General features: G+C 36.0%; 1 protein-coding gene across 1 annotated transcript; it reads right to left on the bottom strand.

Annotated features, from left to right (window-relative positions):
* Nucleotides 1-3,982: 3,982 nt before the first annotated feature.
* On the bottom strand, nucleotides 3,983-25,059 carry LOC128235091 (uncharacterized). The gene is made up of 7 exons (XM_052949813.1): nucleotides 24,976-25,059; nucleotides 15,638-15,694; nucleotides 15,079-15,135; nucleotides 11,865-11,951; nucleotides 5,316-5,378; nucleotides 5,006-5,092; nucleotides 3,983-4,145 (listed from the first exon to the last, which is right to left on the bottom strand). Exons 1-7 carry the CDS (start codon nucleotides 25,001-25,003, stop codon nucleotides 4,069-4,071), a joined length of 456 nt encoding a protein of 151 aa, XP_052805773.1. The 5' UTR covers nucleotides 25,004-25,059; the 3' UTR covers nucleotides 3,983-4,068.
* Nucleotides 25,060-25,076: the final 17 nt, after the last annotated feature.

Genomic DNA, 25,076 nt, shown 5'->3' on the forward strand with positions numbered 1-25,076 from the left:
TCATGGGACATGGGGCCCTTATTTAACAAGCCGTAGTGTTTCTGCAAATCATGGGACACGGGGCCCTTATTTAACAAGCCGCAGTGTTTCTGCAAATCATGGGACACGGGGCCCTTATTTAACAAGCTACAGTGTTTCTGCAAATCATGGGACACGGGGCCCTTATTTAACAAGCCGGAGTGTTTCTGCAAATCAATGGACATGGGGTCCTTATTTAACAAGCTACAGTGTTTCTGCAAATCAATGGACATGGGGCCCTTATTTAACAAGCTACAGTGTTTCTGCAAATCATGGGACACGGGGCCCTTATTTAACAAGCTACAGTGTTTCTGCAAATCATGGGACACGGGGCCCTTATTTAACAAGCTACAGTGTTTCTGCAAATCATGGGACATGGGGCCCTTATTTAACAAGCCGCAGTGTTTCTGCAAATCATGGGACATGGGGCCCTTATTTAACAAGCTACAGTGTTTCTGCAAATCATGGGACATGGGGCCCTTATTTAACAAGCCGCAGTGTTTCTGCAAATCATGGGACACGGGGCCCTTATTTAACAAGCTACAGTGTTTCTGCAAATCATGGGACATGGGGCCCTTATTTAACAAGCTACAGTGTTTCTGCAAATCATGGGACACGGGGCCCTTATTTAGCAAACCGCAGTGTTTCTGCAAATCATGGGACACGGGGCCCTTATTTAACAAGCTACAGTGTTTCTGCAAATCATGGGACATGGGGCCCTTATTTAACAAGCTACAGTGTTTCTGCAAATCATGGGACATGGGGCCCTTATTTAGCAAACCGCAGTGTTTCTGCAAATCATGGGACACGGGGCCCTTATTTAACAAGCCGCAGTGTTTCTGCAAATCATGGGACACGGGGCCCTTATTTAACAAGCTACAGTGTTTCTGCAAATCAATGGACATGGGGCCCTTATTTAACAAGCTACAGTGTTTCTGCAAATCATGGGACACGGGGCCCTTATTTAACAAGCTACAGTGTTTCTGCAAATCATGGGACACGGGGCCCTTATTTAACAAGCCGCAGTGTTTCTGCAAATCATGGGACACGGGGCCCTTATTTAACAAGCTACAGTGTTTCTGCAAATCAATGGACATGGGGCCCTTATTTAACAAGCTACAGTGTTTCTGCAAATCATGGGACACGGGGCCCTTATTTAACAAGCTACAGTGTTTCTGCAAATCATGGGACACGGGGCCCTTATTTAACAAGCTACAGTGTTTCTGCAAATCATGGGACACGGGGCCCTTATTTAACAAGCTACAGTGTTTCTGCAAATCATGGGACACGGGGCCCTTATTTAACAAGCTACAGTGTTTCTGCAAATCAATGGACATGGGGCCCTTATTTAACAAGCTACAGTGTTTCTGCAAATCATGGGACACGGGGCCCTTATTTAACAAGCTACAGTGTTTCTGCAAATCATGGGACACGGGGCCCTTATTTAACAAGCTACAGTGTTTCTGCAAATCATGGGACACGGGGCCCTTATTTAACAAGCTACAGTGTTTCTGCAAATCATGGGACACGGGGCCCTTATTTAACAAGCCGCAGTGTTTCTGCAAATCATGGGACACGGGGCCCTTATTTAACAAGCCAGAGTGTTTCTGCAAATCATGGGACACGGGGCCCTTCTTTAACAAGCCGTAGTGTTTCTGCAAATCATGGGACATGGGGTCCTTATTTAACAAGCTACAGTGTTTCTGCAAATCATGGGACACGGGGCCCTTATTTAACAAGCCGTAGTGTTTCTGCAAATCATGGGACATGGGGTCCTTATTTAACAAGCTACAGTGTTTCTGCAAATCATGGGACACGGGGCCCTTATTTAACAAGCCGTAGTGTTTCTGCAAATCATGGGACACGGGGCCCTTATTTAACAAGCCGCAGTGTTTCTGCAAATCATGGGACATGGGGTCCTTATTTAACAAGCCGGAGTGTTTCTGCAAATCATGGGACACGGGGCCCTTATTTAACAAGCCGCAGTGTTTCTGCAAATCATGGGACACGGGGCCCTTATTTAACAAGCCGCAGTGTTTCTGCAAATCATGGGACATGGGGTCCTTATTTAACAAGCCGGAGTGTTTCTGCAAATCATGGGACACGGGGCCCTTATTTAACAAGCCGCAGTGTTTCTGCAAATCATGGGACACGGGGCCCTTATTTAACAAGCCGTAGTGTTTCTGCAAATCATGGGACATGGGGTCCTTATTTAACAAGCCGCAGTGTTTCTGCAAATCATGGGACATGGGGTCCTTATTTAACAAGCCGCAGTGTTTCTGCAAATCATGGGACATGGGGCCCTTATTTAACAAGCCGCAGTGTTTCTGCAAATCATGGGACACGGGGCCCTTATTTAACAAGCTACAGTGTTTCTGCAAATCATGGGACACGGGGCCCTTATTTAACAAGCCGCAGTGTTTCTGCAAATCATGGGACACGGGGCCCTTATTTAACAAGCTACAGTGTTTCTGCAAATCATGGGACACGGGGCCCTTATTTAACAAGCTACAGTGTTTCTGCAAATCAATGGACATGGGGCCCTTATTTAACAAGCTACAGTGTTTCTGCAAATCATGGGACACGGGGCCCTTATTTAACAAGCTACAGTGTTTCTGCAAATCATGGGACACGGGGCCCTTATTTAACAAGCTACAGTGTTTCTGCAAATCATGGGACACGGGGCCCTTATTTAACAAGCTACAGTGTTTCTGCAAATCATGGGACACGGGGCCCTTATTTAACAAGCCGCAGTGTTTCTGCAAATCATGGGACACGGGGCCCTTATTGAACAAGCCACAGTGTTTCTGCAAATCATGGGACACGGGGCCCTTATTTAACAAGCCGTAGTGTTTCTGCAAATCATGGGACATGGGGTCCTTATTTAACAAGCTACAGTGTTTCTGCAAATCATGGGACACGGGGCCCTTATTTAACAAGCCGTAGTGTTTCTGCAAATCATGGGACATGGGGTCCTTATTTAACAAGCTACAGTGTTTCTGCAAATCATGGGACACGGGGCCCTTATTTAACAAGCCGTAGTGTTTCTGCAAATCATGGGACACGGGGCTCTTATTTAACAAGCCGCAGTGTTTCTGCAAATCATGGGACATGGGGTCCTTATTTAACAAGCCGGAGTGTTTCTGCAAATCATGGGACACGGGGCCCTTATTTAACAAGCCGCAGTGTTTCTGCAAATCATGGGACACGGGGCCCTTATTTAACAAGCCGCAGTGTTTCTGCAAATCATGGGACATGGGGTCCTTATTTAACAAGCCGGAGTGTTTCTGCAAATCATGGGACACGGGGCCCTTATTTAACAAGCCGCAGTGTTTCTGCAAATCATGGGACACGGGGCCCTTATTTAACAAGCCGTAGTGTTTCTGCAAATCATGGGACATGGGGTCCTTATTTAACAAGCCGCAGTGTTTCTGCAAATCATGGGACATGGGGTCCTTATTTAACAAGCCGCAGTGTTTCTGCAAATCATGGGACACGGGGCCCTTATTTAACAAGCCGCAGTGTTTCTGCAAATCATGGGACATGGGGTCCTTATTTAACAAGCCGCAGTGTTTCTGCAAATCATGGGACACGGGGCCCTTATTTAACAAGCCGGAGTGTTTCTGCAAATCATGGGACACGGGGCCCTTATTTAACAAGCTACAGTGTTTCTGCAAATCATGGGACATGGGGTCCTTATTTAACAAGCCGGAGTGTTTCTGCAAATCATGGGACATGGGGCCCTTATTTAACAAGCTACAGTGTTTTGGCAAATCATGGGACATGGGGCCTCTGCAAACCATGGGACAAACCGCAATGTTTCTGTCCTTTATGTTTTGGCAAATGAAACATATTAAATATATTTTTAGCATTACGAATACTATGTTAGATAAAAAAAAACATATACCCAGAAGAAACCTTACTCATGAAGTAATAAACAATATAGTTCTATATGATTTTTTATAACTTTAATACTTATAATTATTTATTCATCAACAATTTTCAAATGATTGACTCAGTAATTTAATACGTTTTGTGTACAGTGCCCTTTCATGTCATTTTTCTGTCGAATCGAAACAGAGAGCCCCCAATTCTACAGACATAGGTAATCCTGCTTCTCGGCCTCCCTGGAAAACAAATGATATTCATCAAATATATTTCATTCTTCACATAAAACATAAATCTGCATTCTACCAAAGTTTTACGTTTCTGATGTATTCTCTTATGGATGGGATTCTGTTTGAATCTTTCAATTATGATAACACTAAACAACGTGTAACACTAACAATAGTCTTTAGCAAAATGGGTGGTTCTTGAATCAAGACTTAGTTGCGGGTAATGGTTTGTCTTGCAACCTGGTTTACTTTCTTACGTTTTGTGAAAAACACATGTCTAAAACTTGTATGATCGTTTTCGTATATAGTTCATTTTGTAAATTACATACGAACGAATATTAATAGACAGAAAATATAGTATACACATTTTTAAAGTGATTTCAAAAAGTTACCATGTTCAACTGTTCTTACTTTAATACAAAATAAACCATGCAATACATGTATCTGTACCTACACTCTTCATTATACATAATAATGTTTTATACCAAGCATCGACGTACTTAAGCATTATGTACTTCATTTTAGGTATTTGATCTAAACGGATTCAATAGCAATATATCTTTTTTCAGCCATTACTACGAACCTTATATATACAAATCGTTTGAATGATTATGACCTCATGTGGAAGTCGCATGCACTGGTTGTCTTTTCTCATGTTACATAGGTAGTCATTATTACACTTAGAATCATAGATACCAAACACGTATATCATTGAAAAGGTCTCATTTTTGTACCCTTGACTTTGTAATTATCATGGCCTAGTTGCAAATTACACAGTTTACTGCAAATACGACTTTTTCAGAAAAAAAAACACTATCAAAAGTATAATTATCAATTAAATAACGAGTATCTATGCCAAAACCTGACAGTACCCGATGGTGCAATAAAAGGCGTGCGCCTTCCTGCTCCTAGATCGCATGCAAGTTGTTCATAGGGCATCGGAGGGATGGGAATCACACCTGGAACATAACAAGGCCTTGCTAGATCATTTTATTTAACAGTCTCCTAACATTTAAGGCCTTTCAGAAAGTATGCTACATATTATACATCCTTATACCCATGATTAGACCCATATGCACCAGGCTTTTCAACCACACAATGTACATTGAACTCTAGTCATTCGTTTACTCAAACGTACAATAATCAAAAGTAATGAGTAAATATATCAAAGCCAGGTCGTACCTGAAGTCGCGCGCCTGTTTGCTCGAAGTTGTCGATAGGGCCTCGGTGGGACGGGTATCACACCTGGAAAAAATAGGGCCTCTCTGGATGATTTCATATTTGTAAGTAATCTCTTGCTAAATGCCTCAACACATTTTATCTATTCCGTTCAATATTTTATACATCTGTATTGAAGTAGTCATATTCATGAACATTGGTTTCTCCTACCTCAGATAAGTAGATCCAAAAATTTAACCATGCTAGAAATTCTTATCTTGCCCACGGGCAAAGATAAAACGCCCGTATGGAACTCCTTTTTAATGGTCATCATATTGCAATTACCTACCTGTCGTCTGTAGCATCATAGAAACCTTGTCTTTTGGCAATTTTTAGAATGCTTATTAATTATTTTTCGCTTCAAATGTCATCATAAAACAGTTTCTACGCACCTTTCAAGAAATAATGCTTCACTCTCCTCAGAACTATTTAAAGACCGATTTGACTATTAACATAATTTGAATCACTGCGCGCATATCCATGACAACCACGAATGATCACATACCCATACGCATTTATTTTCACTACGCACAAAAGAGTTCCATTAAAAAATACATTTTTACTTAATTTTGTTTAACCGAGGTGGGAGAAAAAGCATCTTCCATAGCCACTCGTGATAAGATAGGTTCATCCCGACCCTCGTGCAGGGTGTTTTGCGGAAACTCGGTAAACCTCGTTTCCACAAAACACCCTACGCTCGGGTCGGAATGAACCTATCTTACACTCTCGGCCATGGAAGATACTTATAATCTTACACTCTCGGCCATGGAAGGAACTTATTGTCTCGTCTTTACATGTACAGACATTTTCATTATATACACTATTAGATCCATGATCCATATGAGCCGCAGCGCGCAAATTTGGCCCTTTTGATAAACGATTGCCTCCTTTGTTGAATTGGTATATCAGTTCAATGACATTTCAGGAAGAACTATTGAACATTTCATGATGATATCTCTTATTTTCGTCAAATTACGTGTTTATACGTAAGAGTTTGTTTTGCATGTTGCCGTCATATACATGACGTTATAACGTTAAGACATTATTGAAATGACACGCTTTAATTTTAATGTATTGTGATATTCTAATATGCTTATAATTTGAGTCGTTATTTAAGCACGGAATCTTTATGGAGCATAAAGAAAGAAACGTTTGAGAATGCATTGTAATTGTAAACAATCGGGCGGGTTAAGCAGAAACATAGAGAATCATTGTTTGTTTAAGTGTAAAAAAAATTACCGAGTGAGCACCAAAAGCTATATTTCATAAATTGCGTAGCCACGATTTAAATAATTACTTTTGGTTTCATGAGCTTAAATATATTGCGACCTTATACTGATTTTTTTCCTTTTCTAGTGTATGCCTAAAAGAATATAAAATGCCAATTTATTGTAGATTTTTTAAATTTTATGCGAACGAAACGTCAGAAATGACGTCGTTGTCATTTTGTCCCGAGCATATGCACCGGGGATGAGCAAAAAAGTCACGTGACCACAAATGCAAACGCCAGTGGTATTTTGGCTCGATTGATCGTCAATCAAGGTAAGTTTCTTATCGATATTTTTGTTATACGCGAGAGTTCGTTCAAATGACATAGTGCAAAAAAGAATGCATTGTTTTGTCTTTCGATCGGTGTATTGGTCACCATTCATGTCTGCATAGTTTCTGAGAACACTTCGATACAAATTGTGTCCATGAATACAAACGCACGTAGGTAGTGTTAAAATGTCACATATTAAGATAAATTTCCACATTTTTTCAATTGTTTTGACTTTCAGTTGTTCAATAATGGCTTTTATTTGTTTTATGAATATTTTGTGCGATGCAATTTGTACAAACAAATGCATTTTCTGAAGTATTTAAATTTGGCAAACGCACGTTGACATTTTTATAAGGCAAACGTACGTAGTCTACCTAAAATGACAAATGCGCGTAGGCATCTTATATAATAATAATAATGAGTTATCGTATATGTCGAAAGCTTTTAAAACATTTTATCCTTTTTATATCCATAACTATTGCTGTAAGATTTTTGAATTTATATTTAAATTATTATTATGATCATAATGCTTACGGTCATATGCTTAAGGGAAAGTGAAACGCTTTATGTCGTTTTACTTAGCTAGATAAGCCATTTTTTAAGATTTTAATAAGCGTTTGTTTGCACGAGACGTATTTTTTATGAAAATGTCTTTACATGTGATATTCTTTTAACAAACAATTTGTGTAATATATTTTGCGAAGTAAATCAAGTGGCGCTTAATAAATGAATGACAGTGTCTGTTTCAGTGATGTCATTTGTTTGCCACGTTTGTGGGAATGCGTTGAAAACGACAGACAGACAGACAGACAGACAGTTTATTTCGACTTGTACAATGTACATCGTCAACAACACATATGTTTATACTAGTCAATGTCAACGTGTATGCATAATAACAAACAATGTAATACTAATAAGTATATATAAAAACAAAAATAAATAAATCATCTATCTAAATCAGAGGATGAACTAATATTACAGTATTAAGTTATAACATTAATTATCGTGGATCTTACTTTAAGCGAATCTTTAACAAACAGACATAGTTTAATAAGCTCTATTTTATCATTTGATTGCAACAGTTGTAAATATTTAAATACAGACGGTCTTGTATAATAGCATTTCTTAATATATTTTTTTCTATAATCATTAAAAGCTTGACACACACAGATAAAGTGAAATTCATCTTCAATATCATTGGAATTACAACAAAGACGTGGGGGCTGAAATTGCATGAGCGCCGCACTGACGGTGTAAAAGCATTTACATGCTGTTAGAAACAGTTATACACCACGGAGAGCTTGACGCGCCATATGAAAGTGTATTATAGTATTACAAAATGCTTATATTATTCTTGTTTTATTCTATATTATTCTATAATTAAGCAATTATCTACCAGTCACAAGCTCAGGCGTTTTTATTAAAGGGTACAAAAATATTGCAATTTCAAGTATTTTAATTGCATACTTTTAAAGGTATACATGTATTTATACAGGTGCACACATGGATCCAATAAGCAGTTTCTGTGCCCGAAATGCATGCAGGAGCTCACCACACATACGTACCTGAACAGGGACTGGCGAGGAGAAGATGGCACGACACGTTATACGTGCGACATGTGTGGGATTTCAATGGAGGAGAAATAGACCAGAAGGCTCATATTGACGGCCATACTGGCGAGAAATCATACCAGTGCGCTGAATGTGGGAAATGTTATCGGCATAGAAGTAGATTGTGCAAGCAATCAGCTGTTCTAAATGTTCGAGATAAACATTTTACAAGCATTGTTAAGTTAGTTAAGTCTGTATACCACCGGTATGGCCGGATGAGAGTTTGTTCGAGAACTCATATTTCCCGCAACACTTCCGCATAATATCGTGTCAATGTTTGTTACGTATCATAAATTTATATAACTTTCATTATGATGGATATTTAATAATAAAGCGGATAAATATCTTCAATATCTTGAACACATTTTCAGTTTTTAAAGGCTAACGAAATATTCGTTTGCTCCTTATTATAAGATGCCTACGTGCGTTTGCCATTTTAGGTAGACTACGTACGTTTGCCAAATTTGAAATACTTCAGAAAATGCATTTTTGTACATATTGCATCGCTCAAATTATTCATAAAACAATTAAAAACAATTATTGAACAACTGAAAAACAAACATTTGAATAAAATGTGGCAATATATCAAAATATGTGACATTAAAACACTACCTACGTGCGTTTGCATTCATGGACACAATTTGTATCGAAGTGTTCTCAGAAACTATGCAGACATGAATGGTGACCAATACACCGATCGAAAGACAAAACAATGCATTCTTTTTTGCGCTATGTCATTTGAACTAACTCTCGCGTATAACAAAAATATCGATAAGAAACTTACCTTGATTGACGATCAATCGAGCCAAAATACTACTGGCGTTTGCATTTGTGGTCACGTGACTTTTTTTGCTCATCCCCCGTGATATGTGCGATTACGTTTGATTCGGAAATGAGAGCGGGCTAAAATTTCAAAACAGTGTAAAATATCAAATTGATCATTTCACTGTTTGAAACAGTGAAATATAATTTTTATTTCACTGATATATCTCTATAAGCCACCGCATAGCATATCATAAAGAAATATAAATGTTGAAAAAAAGTCGGGTCCAACTTCGCAGTTCTTATCGAAACCCAAGTAGAGTAATTAGCACAAACCGAAAATAGAAAATGATGTGCAAATGACAATACTTAGAAATAAGTTTGAAAGGAATGCAACCTCATTAAGCCCAAAATCACAAGATGCTATTGAACTACTTTTCAATAAAATACCGTATATGTCACAAAATAATTCGGTTTTTAACAAAAATTTAGTAAATCTGATCACATTCAGAACTATCATCGAGACAGTTCTTTGTTGAGCCTTTTTTTCACAAGCGTCCAAACAAATCATTAAATCAATTATGTTTTAGAAAGAAAATCACTCATACGCATGTTTTTCTTTTCTATTTAGCAGAGTCCAACACTTTTATCATCTTCTATAGATTTTATTTTGTTAATTATAGACAAACTAAGTTCTTATTTTTAAATATCATATAGAAGTTTAACGGTCTCAATAATTAATATCTAGTTGATATTTAATTGAGTCACATATTTGTAACATGTTTGCCTATTACTATGTTTTTATTAAACAATTTCTAATAGGCTATTGCATCACTTCGGATCCATAATACCTTTTAATAAACCGATTTGTTGGGTCTATATCATATATCATATTTCTTTTTATATCAACGACATTGGTATTGCTGCGAAACAATGCGCCGTTATTAAACATTGTATGACGTTGACTTCACTTCCTTTCTATGATTGATTATTTATCTAATAATAATAATAATAATAATAATAATAATAATAATAATAACAGAACGTGTTTATGTCTTTTTTTATTCTATTTGAATAATAGCAAATTCCAGAAAGTTCAACTTCTGTTTATATTTTAAACGTGTTTCCCTTAAAGGGACTGTGTCACAGATTGGCACCAAAAATGTTTTTTTCTGTAACGAATCTCAGGACAATTATCTAATAGAATGTGTTACGCTTTGATATTATAATTGTAAAAAAAGTACCAAAATGTAAAAAAAAATGTGTCGGAGACCGGGTTCGAACCCGCGTAGCCAAAATTGAAGTCCAGCCTCTTACTCACTGAGCTACAAAGGCTTATGCTAATCGGGTGACAAAATTAAGATATACACCTACCTCGGTAATATCACGTGATAGCACCGACTAGCCAATCACGCATAAGGAATGAATTCTACCTGGTAGACATACCCAGTAATCTTTTTTAATGGAAAAATACGAAATAACTGCTAAACTTAAATAAATTGTAAACTATGTGGTACTTCAGTTAGTAAGTTTCAATGCATTGTACACATCGATGCCAAGTTCATGTCAATTTTCGACAATTTTCTCTTTTTTTTCGCTATTTTATCATACGTGAGACAGCCCCTTTAATTTGAAATTTCACAGTTAGCAATATTTCTATACAATTGATATCCATGTATAGGATTATAGGATACAGTTATTCTGATATGTCAATACTAAATTTCGTTATGGTTTTTAGCAAATTCAAGAAATTTTCATGTTCATTTATAGTTATAACACTTTAACCAAATAATCCCCTTTATCATTTAATGATAATCTGCACCTTGACTTTGTTGTCAATGTAAGTTGAATACAGTTATTTAGGTATCTTTCAGTTGTTCTGGTACATTTATTGCTAAATAAAATTTTGATATGTACAAATAACAGAAATTCATACTTTTGTTTACATTTTTAACATTTTACCCCAATAATATCATAGTTCATATTAGTAATGAGTAGACACATTAGGTATGTTATGGTGTTGTATATTATCTATCAGATACCGTTATTCTGGAATTTCTATTGTAAAATTTGATGTCAATGTAGACAATTTCCAGAAATTCTTACTTTTGTTTACATTTTTTTTAACATTTTACCCAAAAAACACATTTAACAACATATGATAAGTCTACACATAAGATATATTATGTTGCTGTATACTATCTTATAAATACAGTTAGTCTGATATTTATTTTCATAGATCTAATTTTGAAATGGACAAATCAAAGAAATTCATACTTTTGTTTACAATATTTAACACTTTACCCCAAAAATCACATTTTGCACAGTTAGATTTTCCTTATTTTTCCACACAAAGTATATATCAAACATCACAAATATGCAAAATTCATTTATGTGCTATTAAAAAAGGTGGCAATGCCTCCATTGGGAAATGACATGACGTAATTTTTTGGTCAAAACAGGTATTGCATTGAAAGTTTAATTTGTAGCCATAACTTTGTTAGTGTTATGGTGTGATGCAGATTATTCTCTTTACAGCAGGCAAGACTACAGTAATTGATACAATAAAGAGTATACGTATGTGTGAAAACCTGAGCGTACCGGAAAGTGCAATAACGGGCGTGCTCCTGCCAGCTCCTAGATCGCCTGGAAGTTGTCCATAGGGCCTCGGAGGGATGGGAGTGACACCTAGAATATAATAAGACTTCGCTTGATCAGTTAATGTTCGTTAACAGTCTCGTGTACAAATCTTACCACTAAAGTTTCCTTACATTTAAGCCAGGTCAATATCCAACACATTCGTAGAAGCGAGACATAGTTTAAGCCTTAAGGCTTTCTTCTCAATTCTGTTTACACTATTGTTTTGTGCATAATTTACATGTTCTTTGTTTAAATGCATTACATATTTGGTCAACCTTGATTATGCTCAAATTTGTCGATCTATTTGTAAATATTATGTCGAAATAAATATTGTTTAAACAAGCACACTCGTATGCAGGAATTGCTATTCATAAACATTGGTGTTTCGTTTCACCATCAACCACACTTGTCTTTTAACCATCATCAAATACATGTACAATATGCCAGGTACAGTATACTAAAGTCCTCTGTTTACTCATTTACCGAAGACGATGTGCTCATTTAGCAAACAACACATCCAGTGTCCTACCCAGCCAAAAAGGCACAGAACGTATCTTCCCTTACCAATAACGTAACAAACACATCCACTGGGAATAAGGCTGAACAAATTCAAAGATAATATGTAGATTTACACAAAGTCTATGTTTACCAGTGCATAAAGACGTGACATCATATTAAGGTTTGAAATGTTGTTAGTCCAAAACATTTTCTTTCTTGCCTAAACGTCAGCAAATTTACTGACTGATTTATCATCCAGCAAATCAATCAATTTCTACAATAGTTTTTAACTAATTTAAAAGCATGTCATCGTTTTTATCCGAGCGTTCCAGGAATGGACTTATATTATTCCGACCTGATGGGGGTCTATCATTCGAGCTCTGCAACATTTGATGGTCCATATAAAAATTTATGGAAATATGATTAAGTTGTTAGTAGGGTCTATGTCAATAAAGCTGTTAGTATTACAGGAAACATTGTTATAAACTCAATCCGTTTCACTACTTTAGCATGACCATTATTTTCATTAAGGCACAGAACACATTTATTTTGCCCAGTTATCTAATGGCATATACTAAGACCTGGTGTCGTCGCCTAACGGCTGCTTGTCGTTTCTTTTTTATCAAAAGTGGACATGGAATCGCCTGCAATAGGCAATCACTAGAATCAAGTTATAGATTATGTGATAACTTATGATGACACAACAATCCATATACAACTTAATATTTTAAGAGTAAGAACTATTTATTTATTAAAACTTCGTTTTCCTTACATTGCTCTTTGTAAGGACCAATGCCCCATTTCCCTAGAGCTGTTGGACAGCCTTGATCATAATTGACCCCTCTCTGAAGTGAATTTCGAGAGAAGTTACTCTTAAGTTAAAAAAAACAATAGAAAGAAATACTCTTTTTGCAAATTGAGATAAAGATCCAAGGATATCATGTCCATCTTATTTAATTACCCATTGTACAAATTTTACACCTGTGAGGCAACGGTCTAGCGTGTTAAAGTAACCGGACCCGTAGACTCGATAGTCCGCAAAGCTCGAGTGGGTAAGGGTTAGGTTAGAGTCAAAGAACAAAATAATCATCAACCTAAACCTACACAGGCTTCGGAACTGCGGGTCTATATATTAAAATCAAATGGCGTGTCATTTATGACCCCAAGAGCAAATGGAAATCACGAGCTTCACAGTCAATCATCAGGTTATATATTTCAGGAGTTGAACAAACACTGTTTTCAACATGTTCTTTGGTAAAAAGGAGTTCAGCAAATTGATGAAAGAAGATTTGATCAGATTTTTTTGGAAAGGTCTGTCGACAATATAAATATATTTTTGTCAAAATGTTCCAGACTACCCAATCAACAATGTACTGTGGGTTCTTGGTGATATCTTTTCAAATAAGGAACTGTTCAAAAGAAAAATGCATTATGGTGATTTGTTTCATTAACGTGTTAAAAAAGCAACATATTTTTAAAAATACCTGCAATCACGACAAAGCAGCAATAAATTGTTGACTATTTTGGAAAATCTGATAAAATCTCATATCATAAAAGCTGTTTAACTCCTTATTTAACCTACACATGTTGCAACGAATGTATTATGCTTGATAAATATATAGCCTTAAAATGAAATAAAAAAATCATTTTTTAAACACTTAAGTTTTGGTCCTTTAAATTAACTTTTACATTGTGGAAGGCTTTTTAGAGCGACTTTTCCTTTGGTGTCCGGGTATAAATGATAGTCAAAGGACAAGCAAGAAACATTTGCACATACATGTACATCTTGTGCAGATAAAGCTGGGGTTTTAGACAACTATTTCAAGATAAAGGTTGTGGGTCAAATTCCAAGGGCCCGTAGAAAAAAAATCCAGGTTTTATTACAACAGCTCTGGATTATCGCGTGTTAATGCCTGCTCCCTTTGTAAGTGAATACGAATGTAGTCTATATCAGCTAATAACTAATCGTAGCCACAATTAATATCGCCGACTGTAACAACTCTACAATACCCAATCAAAAACACACATGGAAGCTACACAACAACCTTAAACAGTTTCTTAATGAAACAACATTACAGGCTCTATCAGAGGAGACTTCATACAGGAGCAAGAGTTGGAATGTCAACAAAGTATGTGACATATGCATTTCATATTACAAACCCATAAAATGACTAGACGTATAGGGCACTTTTCAAAGTGTAACATAAACGTGCGAAGAATTCACACGTTGTGAAAAATAATGTTTAAAACTGCCTGATGAGCAAGACATGTTCATGTCTGTTGCTATTTAGAGAACTGAAGCATAGATAGTTTGGCTGTATGTTGCCAGTATGACTACTGTCCTTGAACATATGTTGTTGTTGTTTTTTAAAAGATAATTGTTTGGTATTCCATTAATAAACTTTGTTGATTACTTAGAGAACACTTTCTAACTTAAGTCGATTTCTTAGATTTTCATATTTTTCATGAAAGAAACGTTTAAGGGTTTTGAACATTAAACAGTATTTATTCTATAACGTAAATAATAAACAATGTTTTTCAGAAAGTACCAAGTTGTTTTATATCATATGCTTCATTAGAAAGTTACTTAAGTTAGAGAGTGATTAAAGGTGCTTTATGAAAGACGGCCCTGGCTTGTCCCTCTTGTTTTCATTGTTTTATTGTAAATTGTACTAACCACGTGAACGTGATCTAAACCCCGGTAGGTTTGGTGGCGGCAAAGTGTGCTGGAGGCCTGGAATAAATGTACAATGATTATTTAAAACATCATTAGTGTCGTAATTCTTATATTCATTCAAACTTTCACCACAAGTGTCAACAAATCATATGTTAGAATTGTCTGTGAATTCACAAGTATTCGTGTCATCTCAGAAAAAGGGTTTACGGATATATGTGTTTTGAATCATGTAGTTATTTACGCGAGATTAGGTTTATACGTCCAGTTCAGATATAAACTAATACGTTGCGCCAATGCTAAAGACTATAAGTCTTGTTTAACATATTCACCCGAACTAAATATTTCTCAAGCAAAGAATTTATTGTACTTCCCCATTTTAACGGTACAAATATTTCCTTACTGTTCATGTATGTAAATTAAAATCTAATTGGAAATTTGTTTTTTATCATATGCCTTATTAGAAAGTTACTTAAATTAGAGAGTGATTGAAGGTGCTATATGAATTTCGGCCCTGGCATGTCCCTCTTGTTTTCATTGTTTTATTGTAAACTGTACTAACCACGTGCTAGCGATCTATACCCCGGTTGGTTTGGTGGCGGCAAAGTGTGCTGGAGGCCTGGAATAAATGTAAAATGGTTATTTAAAACATCATTAGTGTCGTAATTCTTATATTCATTCAAACTTTCACCACATGTGTCAACAAATCATATGTTAGAATTGTCTGTGAATTCACGAGTATACGTCACAACTCAGGAAATTGGTTTACGGATGCATATGTTTTGACTTTTGAACCATGTAGTTATTTACGCGAAGTTAGTTTTATACGCCAAGTTCATATATAAATTATTACGTTGTGCCAATGATATAGAGTTTAAATCTTGTTTAACATATTCACCCGAACTAAATATGTCTCAAGCAAAGAATATTTTGTAGTTCCCCAATTTATCTGTAAAAATACTACCAAAGTGTTCATGTATGTAAATTTTGATAACCTCGTTGACAATTTTACTTTATTACGTTTTATCTTTCGAAGAATTGCATAACTGTCAATCATTTCATTTATTTTATTAAAGAACTGTGTTATGAATCAATTACGGTAAATGTTACCTCCATATGTGTAAAGTTACATAACATCACTTTTATATGCATTTTTGTAAAGGGGCGGTATTCAATATGTAACTTAAGTCAATCTTATGGTCATACATGATTGACTTCATTCACTCTATTGGTCTGTTATAAATAATAAGCGATCTGATTAGCTACATCGTTCTCCAGTTAAGACCAATATAGAATTCCAGCCCTGCAGGAGGCATTTTCATTAAGGTTTCCATTTTGAATATTATACAATCATAACTTTTGCAAGAAACAACACTCTGTTAACGATTTATTCCAGAATTAGTTATTGATCAATAATTTTATGTTTTCATTCCTTATTGTGATTGACAGAGCATCTGCCATTTGCTTTGCAGCTGCACGTCCTGGCTTACGGAAACTACCAAAGGGTTAACGTTTTCAAAAAAGGAACATGGATCTTGTTTGTGTTGCCTCTTGTTAAAATGTCGCGCAATTGGTTACCCTACATGAGAGGCGAGCTGCCATTAATTGAGAAATTGTAAAGAAACCTCAATTTGAGAAACATCAGCAACAAAACAACTACGCACGTTACAACAACATTTCTCCAATTATCTAACATATATAAGCAGTATGTTATATATTATTCCATAGTGTGTCCTCAAGAATAAGTTACAAGTAATATAATCCAGTTCAAAATTACTGCAGTGATACATCTTAAAGGGGCTGTACTCCGTATGATAAAATAGCGGGGGAAAACGAAAATTGTCGAAAACTGTCGTAAACTTGGCATCGATGTGTACAATGCATTGAAACTTACTAACTGAAGTACCACATAGTTTACAATTTATTTAAGTTTAGCAGTTATTTCGTATTTTTCCATTAAAAAAGATTACTGGGTATGTCTACCAGGTAGAATCCTACCTTATGAGTGATTGGCTAGTCGGTGTTATCACGTGATATTACCGATGTAGGTATATAGCTTAATTATGTCACTCATTAAGAGCAAGCCGTTGTAGCTCAGTGGAAACGACGCTTGACTGCAGTTTTGGCGACACGGGTTCAAACCCGGTCTCCGACACAATTTTTTGTTTACAATTTTGGTTATTTTTTTTACAGTTATGAAATCAAAGCGTAACACATTCTATTAGATAATTGTCCTGAGATTCGTTACAGAAAAAAAAACATTTTCTGGTGCCAATATGGTTTACAGTCCCTTTAAGAAAACTTAATGTCTGGTAGGTGAGGAAGGCTATCAAAAAACACAAGGTATATAATGTTTGTTTTATTGGTATGTTGTAGTCACATTAACACAAAACATAACCTTTTCAATGAAAAAGTCTTGATGCAAGACAAACAGTAATACTATTATACAGTACTCACCATTCAACGTCCGAATGACGAGATGTTGAAACAGCCGCAGAAACAACACATCTGAAAGCAAAGTGTATGGCTAAATTTTGAATTTAATATTTGTCTATTAGTGATAAAATGTGTTCATTTGGTACATATCTGACAAAAGGGGTATCTTTTCAAACAATCGCTAGTACATCTGAAATGCTAAATATTCAAGGATATGACTAATGTGATTAAAAGGTAAAGTCTTTATAGAAACAATGAACCTCGAACACGGCAACCATTTACCCCCAAACGAAATTATTTGAAAATACTTGATGTATAACCTCTTGTCGATGTTCCATACTAGTATTGAGCCACAACAAACATAAAGAATACTTAGTTTTTGGCATTTATTCAAATTCGGTTTTTATACTTAACATATTTACATCAAACATAACTCAACTTAAAAGTACCCATGACCTTAAAACACATGACATAATGGGCACCGCTATTCTTGTTTTCAGCCACAAGAAAAACTATTGTGTTCTATTTTTTCTTACAACATGTAATGCCTTAACTCTTTGAGAGTATGATTTAAGCCAACTGTTAATCTGCATTGATCTGTTTATATTAAAAGATTTGTTTATGATGACTGATATACATCATTGAGGGATTTTAAAATGTATTTGTCAAAATATCATTCAGATTGTTTTTTCTTCATATTTTTGCAAACTATTTAAAAGGAAATAGTCACACTTAAGTATATCTACATCGACACAATTGAAGTCCACAATGTTTAGACTGACTAGAAATATTCAGTTTTTCTCTGAATTCCTAGCCTTGGCCAGTTTTTGCTTTGACGAAAAAATAATCAATGCATTATGTGGCATGTGGATCCCTGAGATATAAAACATAATCCCAAAGTAGTATATGTTTGTACAGTTAAAAGTTTAAAAGAACACACACAAATAGAACGGAATGATATGCACAGCATTGCGCCCACGGAATATTGTTTCAGATGCATAACTAAGTATGTCAAAGTGCATTTGTTTTCAATGTGTTTTCTACTTCGTTTTAAATACGGGGATGGTGGGAATCGTGCGGTAAACGCTGGTGAAGCGAGAAAATTGTTCTGCAAAGTCAAATATTTTGACCAGGAAAGGTAGGTATTCAGCTTTGACTCATTTTCATTAAAATTTCAATCATATCTTTGGAAAACGGGGAATATGATGTGTGTTGGATTGATCTGCACGCTGGTATAATATGAGACCAATATGTAAAAACATCGTTGAGTTTTGACGAACAATCAGGCTCTGAACTGAGTGAAATTCAACGAGAGGTGAAGTGGGGTTTTTTTTTTATTTCCATGCAGTATTTAGTTGAAATATTTTATGTCTTATATCACTGCAACAACAAATTTTTGTTCCGTTGTTTATTCCCAGTGACTGGTTTAACTGTGTAGGCTGTTTTTAGGAAAATGCTGGCCACAATTATACGGTAGCGGTTTTGCTACGGGTGTGAAGGTTGTGCAAGATAACATTCATTAACGTTATCCACTGGAATCACATGTTTAATGTACGTATTGCGGTCACGTAAACGTCCGTTCGTCTACAGGATCACTTTTAAACGGAATTGCAAAGATCGGCAAATCAAAAAATTCATAAATGATGCCGAAATGTATAGATGATAATATGCTTATATTGCAGTAGAGTGTTGTTATACCAGCGTGCAGATAAATCCAACAAGCATTGAAACACATTCCCCGATTTTCAAAGAAATGCTTGAAATTTTAATGAAAATGAGTCAAAGTTGACCACCTACCTTCCCCTGTCAAAATATCCATTAAAGTACCATCACCGGAACTTTGCAAAACAATTTTCTCGCTCCACCAGCAGTAACGGTTGTGCGCGATTCCCCACCACCATGTTAAAGCGACTTTCAAAATCAATGTGGTTCAATGATTAGTTTTTATCATACCATCCTAATTAAGTACCATTCATTATTTGATTTGCCCAAAAAGCTAATATATTGTTTTTTCTTTGCAGGGACTTGACCATTTCCTTGTCAATGTCGCGAAAACGTGTAACATTTGGGTTTTCTCCCTGCGTAAGAGAAGGATATTGAGAAAAGTTTACATAAATATTTATGCAAATTACTTGTAATCAACAAAAACACGTAAATATTGAAATGAAAAACTTAAATCCAACTTTAAAGTTATATTATTATATTACCAGCACAAAATTGAGACGCCATCATGCGACCTTCCCAAACGTCCTTGTAACACTTATATATATATATATATATATATGAGCGGAAAAAACTAATTTCGAATTATATAAATAGTAAAAACTAGCGACCATTACAAGTATACAAGGAAAAGGATTGAAGAGTTAGCTTGCAGCTTATATTAAAACTTTTCTCCTTCCTCATATTGTTAATACATCGATATGGTATAGACAATGTATAGCAACACAGAAAAGATACATGTAGTAAGGTTGTCGGAAATCACAAATGTATCGCTATGTAGAAAAATAGCGTACACATTTAAATATTTTTTATTCATACGTGAAATTTACTCAATTAGAAAAGAAGCAGTAGAAATGATAGAAGGGTCAATAAGAGTAGGTATAAAGATTCTTTATGCGGAGTTTTAACCGGCTGTGACAGAGAAAGGAAATGACAGGAGAGAAAGAGGTAGTAGAAAGAAGGGCATGTAAACTGGTTTGCTCTCGTTGTTCGAGGATAATCCCGAATAGGCCTTTATAATAAACTACGAAAACATTTTCGAGGCTGAGCTGAACTTATGAACAAGGCGAAATAAGTGTAGCAGTGGAAGAAGCAGTGTTCGGTGGCATCTATCTGGCCGCACTGACAGCATGGGTCTGGAATTATGTTCTTCGAAACCAAGTACATACTACAATGGGTCCTTATTCTACAGTGCATTATTGAGTCGAAACGATTGCCTTCATAATGTAAGATTGGTAGGTTGGATATTTGATAAAGTTTTGATAGTCGTGACTTGAAAATCGACACTGTTTCAGACTCTCGGATATTAGAAAGGAGATTGTACCATAAGGCAATAGTGGATGAGATGAATGACTTTGCGAAAACCTGTGTATTACAAAAGGAATTTCTTGTAGAAGAAGAATTCCGTAGATAATATTATGTAACATTCTGTACTAAATTGGGATGAGATTTGATAGATAAATTTATGTCATGGAGTTAATCATCTTATAGAACGGTGTGAGTCTGTGTTGCTCTCGGCGTGACTTAAGTTGTTTTAACCTAGCCTCTTTACAAAACTTATAAGTATTAACACGCTTAGTGGCACTATCACCTTATATCCTCTCAGAAGAAATGACTATTTTCTGATATCCCCTCAGAAGAATTCACTATTATCTGATATCATCTCAGTAGAATTCACTATTCTCTTATACCCCCTCAGTAGAATTGACCATTATCTTATATCCACTCAGTACAATTCACTATTATCTGATATCATCTCAGTAGAATTCACTATTCTCTTATATCCCCTCAGTAGAATTGACCATTATCTTATATCCACTCAGTACAATTCACTATTATCTGATATCACCTCAGTATAATTCACTATTTTCTTATATCTTATATTTTATGTTATATCCCCCCAGTAGAATTTACTTTTATGTTATATCCTCTCAGTAGAATTCACTGTTATATTATATCCCATCAGTAGAATGCACAATTATCCTATATCCCCTCAGTAGAATTAACTATTATCCTATATCCCCTCAAAAGAATTCACAATTATCTTATACTCCCTCCGTAGAATAAACTGTTTTCTGATATCCCCTCAGTAGAATTGACTATTATCTTATATACCCTCTGTATAATTAACTATTATCTTATATCCCCTCCGTAGAATAAACTATTTTCTGATATCCCCTCAGTAGAATTAACTATTATCCTATACCCCTCAGAAGAATTCACAATTATCGTATATCCCCTCCGTAGAATAAACTATTTTCTGATATTCACTGCTATATTATATCCCCTCAGTAGAATGAACAATTGTCCTATATCCCCTCAGTAGAATTAACTATTATCCTTTACCCCCTCAGTAGAATTCACAATTATCTTATATCCCCTCAGTAGAAAAAACTATTTTCTGATATCCCTTAGTAGAATTTACAATTATCTGATATCCCCTCAGTAGAATTAACTATTAACTTATATCCCCTTGCGTATAATCTACTGTAATCTTATTTCCCTTGAGTAGAATTTACTTTCAACTTGTGGTACATTACCTTTCTGTATACAATAACTTCGTTTCATGCAATAGTGAATAAATTTCCAACATTTGGATGTATTCACAGACGGTTTCGATACATAAATTATCCAAAATAAAATAAAAACTAATTCATCAGCATATTTTATAGAGTTTTGGTTACGGCTGTCGGATATCAATGAATAAGTATCTGATTTAATAACTTTTTTTAATAATTTACCACACCGTACCATTAAATCTTGAGCTTGCGAGTTTCAGGTTTAATATGGTTATTGCATTTTAAATGGGTTTAATATACTAGTGAAGGGTCTGGAATGTTTAGAAAAGTAAGATTTATATATCATAAACACGGATGTAAGTTAAGATGGTCAAATATATTTTTGGAATAAAAAAAATCCACTATTATGTTATATCCCCTCAGTAGAATTAACTTTTATCTGATATCCCCTCAGTATAATCAACTATTATCTTCACTCAATAGAATTAACTATTATCTTACATCCCCTCAGTAGAATTCACAATTATCTTATATCCCCTCCGTAGAATAAACTATTTTCTGATATCCCCTCAGTATAATCAACCATTATCTTCACTCAGTAGAATTAACTATTACCTTATATCCCCTCAGTATAATTAACTCTTATCTTATATCTCCTTGCGTATAATCCACTATAATCTTATTTCCCTTGAGTATAATTTACTTTTAACTTGTGATACATAAACCTGCATGTATACAATAACTTCGTTTCATGCAATAGTAAATAAACTTCCAACCATTGGATGTATTCATAGACGGTTTCGAATCATAAGCTATGCAAAAATTAAAAATAAAAGCATAATTCAACCGCACATTGTATAGAGTTGTGGTTACGGATGTCGGATAGCTATAAATAAGTATCTAATTTAATAACTTCAATATAATTTACCACGCCGTACATTTAAATCTTGAGCTTGCGAGTTTCATGTTTATATGGTAATTGCGTTTTATAATGGTTTAAAATAGTAGTGAAGGTCCTGGAATGCTTAGAAAATAAGATTTATATATCATAAACACGGATGTAAGTTAAGATGATGAAATTTATTTTTGGACGAAAAATGTGAAACAAGACCAACAACACTAGTATATGTAAGCAATAATAGTATCGCCCCAGCTGGTAGGGAACTCGAACTAAGACCACCAACACTAATATATGGTAGCAATAGTATTATTACCCCAGCTAGTAGGGAGACTGAACTACGACCACCAACACTAGTATATTTGAGCTATAGTATTATCGTCCCAGTTAGTAGGAAGCTCGAACCAAGACCACCAACACTAGTATACGTGAGCGATAGTATTATCGTCCCAGCTTGTAGGGAGCTCGAACCAAGACCACCAACACTAGTATATTTGAGCTATAGTATCATCGTCCCAGTTAGTAGGGAGCTCAAACCTAGACCACCACCACTAGTATACGTGAGCTATAGTATTATCGTCCCAGTTAGTAGGAAGCTCGAACCAAGACCACCAACACTAGTATATTTGAGCTATAGTATTATCGTCCCAGTTAGTAGGAAGCTCGAACCAAGACCACCAACACTAGTATACGTGAGCGATAGTATTATCGTCCCAGCTTGTAGGGAGCTCGAACCAAGACCACCAACACTAGTATATTTGAGCTATAGTATCATCGTCCCAGTTAGTAGGGAGCTCAAACCTAGACCACCAACACTAGTATACGTGAGCGATAGTATTATCGTCCCTGCTTGTAGGGAGCTCGAACCAAGACCACCAACACTAGTATATGTGAGCAATAGTATTATCGTCCCAGCTTGTAGGGAGCTCGAACCAAGACCACCAACACTAGTATATTTGAGCTATAGTATCATCGTCCCAGTTAGTAGGGAGCTCAAACCTAGACCACCACCACTAGTATATGTGAGCAATAGTATTATCGTCCCAGCTAGTAGGGAGCTCAAACCTAGACCACCAACACTAGTATATATGAGCAATAGCATTATCGTCCCAGCTAGTAGGGAGCTCAAACCTAGACCACCAACACTAGTATATGTGAGCAATAGCATTATCGTCCCAGCTAGTAGGGAGCTCAAACCTAGACCACCAACACTAGTATATGTGAGCAATAGTATTATCGTCCCAGCTAGTAGGGAGCTCAAACCTAGACCACCAACACTAGTATATGTGAGTAATAGCATTATCGTCCCAGCTAGTAGGGAGCTCAAACCTAGACCACCAACACTAGTATATGTGAGCAATAGTATTATCGTCCCAGCTAGAAGGGAGCTCGAACCAAGAACACCAAAACTAGTATATGTGAGCAATAGCATTATCGTCCCAGCTAGTAGGGAGCTCAAACCTAGACCACCAACACTAGTATATGTGAGCAATAGTATTATCGTCCCTGCTAGTACGGAGCTCGAACCAAGACCACCAACACTTGTATATTTGTGCAATAGTACTATCGACATAGCTAGTAGGGAGCTCGAACTAAGACCACCAACACTAGTATATTTGTGCAATAGTATAATCGTCCCAGCTAGTAGAGAGCTCGAACCAAGACCACCAACACTAGTATATGTGAGCAAAAGCATTATCATCCCAGCTAGTAGGGAGCTAGTCCCAGCCGGTAGGGAGCTCGAACCAATACCACGGACACTAGTATATGTGAGCAAAAGTACTATCGCCCCAGCTAGTAGGGAGCTCGAACCAAGACCACCAACACTAGTATATGTGAGCAATAGTATTATCGTCCCAGCTAGTAGGGAGCTCGAAACAAGACCACCAACACTAGTATATGTGAGCAATTGTATTATCGTCCCAGCTAGTAGGGAGCTCGAACCAAGACCACCAACACTAGTATATGTGAGCAATTGTATTATCGTCCCAGCTAGTAGGGAGCTCGAACCAAGACCACCAACACTAGTATATGTGAGCAATTGTATTATCGTCCCAGCTAGTAGGGAGCTCGAACCAAGACCACCAACACTAGTATATGTGAGCAATTGTATTATCGTCCCAGCTAGTAGGGAGCTCAAACCTAGACCACCAACACTAGTATATTTTAGCAATTGTATTATCGACTCTGCAAAATTCGTCTTCGTTAGTAGGTTGTGCTCCCAATTAACCATTCGGGCTGATTGGTTATCACTCTTTTGTTCACGATACTGAAATATAGTAGCTGACATGAAAAATGTTACTCAAAAAGGTATGTGACCCTTACTGGATGATTTTGTTATTGAAAGCGTCATTCACATTTGCAAAATGAAAATAAATGTGTTTTTCATATTGTGCAAAGCGTTATCTCATTTAAAAGAATATCTA

Source organism: Mya arenaria, chromosome 5 (genome assembly GCF_026914265.1).
Source record: "Mya arenaria isolate MELC-2E11 chromosome 5, ASM2691426v1".
NCBI classification, from domain to species: domain Eukaryota; kingdom Metazoa; phylum Mollusca; class Bivalvia; order Myida; family Myidae; genus Mya; species Mya arenaria.